This window comes from Atta colombica, unplaced genomic scaffold (assembly GCF_001594045.1).
Source record: "Atta colombica isolate Treedump-2 unplaced genomic scaffold, Acol1.0 scaffold96, whole genome shotgun sequence".
Classification (NCBI taxonomy): domain Eukaryota; kingdom Metazoa; phylum Arthropoda; class Insecta; order Hymenoptera; family Formicidae; genus Atta; species Atta colombica.
Window position 1 is genome coordinate 1,512,607 of NW_017259590.1, and position 2,784 is coordinate 1,515,390.

The 2,784-nt window shown below is 31.4% G+C and overlaps 1 protein-coding gene across 6 annotated transcripts in view; it reads right to left on the reverse strand.

Moving 5' to 3' along the window:
• The window catches only part of LOC108693703 (sn1-specific diacylglycerol lipase alpha), a 46,648-nt gene that overhangs the window by 7,965 nt on the left and 35,899 nt on the right, over window positions 1-2,784 (reverse strand). For all 6 annotated transcript variants that reach the window (XM_018202769.1, XM_018202768.1, XM_018202765.1 and 3 more), the window contains one exon: window positions 1,704-1,836. In XM_018202769.1, the coding sequence (XP_018058258.1) occupies window positions 1,704-1,836 (133 nt within the window). The remainder of the gene's footprint in view (window positions 1-1,703; window positions 1,837-2,784) is intronic.

Genomic DNA, 2,784 nt, shown 5'->3' on the forward strand with positions numbered 1-2,784 from the left:
ATATATATATATATATATATATAAGGATTTTCTTCTCTATAAGAATCAAGTGAATTGTAACTATCACTGTCCATGTTTTATAAAATAATTTCTATGTAAAATTAACGTCTTTTTGTAACAATATCGCGTGCAAACGGTAGCAGATTCATGTATCCCACTAGTTAGCTACTATTTTCAACGAATTCATGCAGTATATGAGGGCATGCACGTCAGTCGTGTTACTCTACTTAGGCGGATATTAGAAGTAATAACTACACGAATATTCAGCGAACGAACATTGCACGAAATAGCGATATCGTAGAAATAATTAAGATATCCTGATTATGATATCCCAAAAACGATTACTAATTACAAGTCTCTTCAGTAATCACGATGGCGAAATCAATATCGTTGAAATCAAAGGGAGAATTAAAAAATGAAATTGAAAAATCTTTTGTATATTTACTCGTACTCTTTTTTTTCTTTTAAAATCTTTCTAAATTTTTCTTCACAATTCAATCTGATGTAGATATCGAATTGTGTATGTTAATAACTTTAACTCAATGTTATTTAAAAAAAAATTACGAATTATTTCGTTATCATCGACTAAATTAACCTTGCAAAACAGACCTTTCCATGCATCCAATTAATTCTAGCAGTACGAACTTGGATCCACGAAATCCAAACAAAACTGCTAATTCGGAAAAAAAATATCTAATCTTCTTTTAACAAGTTTGCGATATAAATTTTTTATGTAATTTTTTTCGTTAATTAATGACACTTATTATTTTACTCGGAGTCTGAATTTTTTAAAGAAAAAAAAACACAAAAAAAATACACTTTGATGAAAGTTATAAAATTTGTAGTTGGATTCATCAGATTCACTTTTTAAATCTATCCTGCTAAGTTTAATCGAACTTTTATACATCATCTTTATATCGAGTTGTACTAATGTAATCAAATCTACATGTACAATTGCAGCGTTCCAAAACATAATTTACACTTGCGGCGATCGTACTGGACAACGAAAGCAAAGAAACAATGTGATTATGCTAAATAATAATAAATTACACTAGAATCTACAGCTATGTTCTACGCTAATTCATATAGACAAGTATCAAATAAATAATTGCGCATAGAAATGTCTCGATGTTTCTTTTCTATTTGCAACCAATAAAATAATAAATAAGTTCTCCATAGCTACTATATAATCTAACGTGTCACTTCACGCAAGTCTATCACTTATAGAGTATCCTAATCATTTAAGAAGACATTTAAAATCACTGAAAGAGCGGCGGTCCTTCGATACATGCGATTATTCCGCGAATCGCGAATCTAATTTCAATAATAAATGAAAAAAAAGGATCGTTAAAATTAAGATCGTGATTTGCGGGATATCTCATCATTACGTGCGACTCGCGGAGGGCAAATCTCTGACCGCGTCAACGCGATTCTGGCAGGGTCTCTTTGCGCTCGTACACTTCTACGTCAACAACGATCGACGTACAATCAACACCCGGGCGAATGTGCACGCGATCAACACCGTTAATAGCCTGATCTGTGGTTCTGCTTATTCGATCTCGCTGGACCTCGTTGGGGATGTCGGGTCCGTCGGCGGTTTCCTCTAAGGGCTCGTAATGACCCGGTTTCACCGATGGGGTTCGGCTCAGTGGTGTCTGCGACCGTTTTACTTGCTGCCGCACGACGCTCGCGTCCCTGCTTACCTTATTCAATGCACGTAACATGTTGTCCGGCATGTGGTCCTGTATCATCACTGGGCTGATTAGCACTTCGTCGAAATCACACGGACCAGCCCACAATGCCTGATACACTGGCTCGCGCTTGTTCAACACTTGTCTGAAATTCAATGTGAAAGAATGATTTTGAACCAACCGCGGATCAATAAACTCTACTGGTTGAAAGACCAGTTGTTTACTGTTTCGTGTATTGTTTATTCTATGATAAACTATTTTTCAGTATTATATATACTCCTTTGTAAGTAAAAAAATTATTTATTTATAATGTATTAGCAGCATAAATTAACTAAATATGTTCCTCATTATAAAAAATTAAATTTTTCACTTAGGAAAGGTTTTAATGTTTTTAAGACCTTTCATTACCATGCTATATATGTAAATTATTTTCCGGCATTTATATGAATTTCGAGAATGAAAAATAAAAATAAAGGTATAAAAATAAAGGAATTAATTCTACGGGATATATAGCTATTTAATTGCTTGCAATAGCTATTTAATTGCTTGCAACAATCATCAAAATTTATAATTTTTATTAAAATGGAAATCTTTGGTCTAAAATTTTCGTTAGAATTTTTCGTTGAAATTTTTTTTGATTATATATTAAATTATATATTATTGTATTTTATTATATATTATTGTATGTTAAATAAAATTTCATTATAATAAAACGTCATGCTAATCTGTTTCCTACAAGAAATGAAAGAATCATTTATAACATGGAAGCATGCAGCTCAATTCATGTAAGGACTATAATCACAAAAGATTATAAGAATTGAACTGTTTTAATAAATTATGGATATAAATACTAAGGCTATCAAAAATTACCAAACTCCACTTCTCTTGGCATAATATTATATTATACTGAATAAAATATTCTAGTCATGCATTGTATATATCCCGAGAAGATTGTATCTGAATTTTTAAAAAGGGAAAAAATTTGTTTTTTTAATTAATCATTTCACTTGTAAATTAAATTGCACTACGAATTTTTAGACTAATTCGTCTCTTTAACTTTAAGTTAATTAAAAACAAACTAATAATGTTCTCG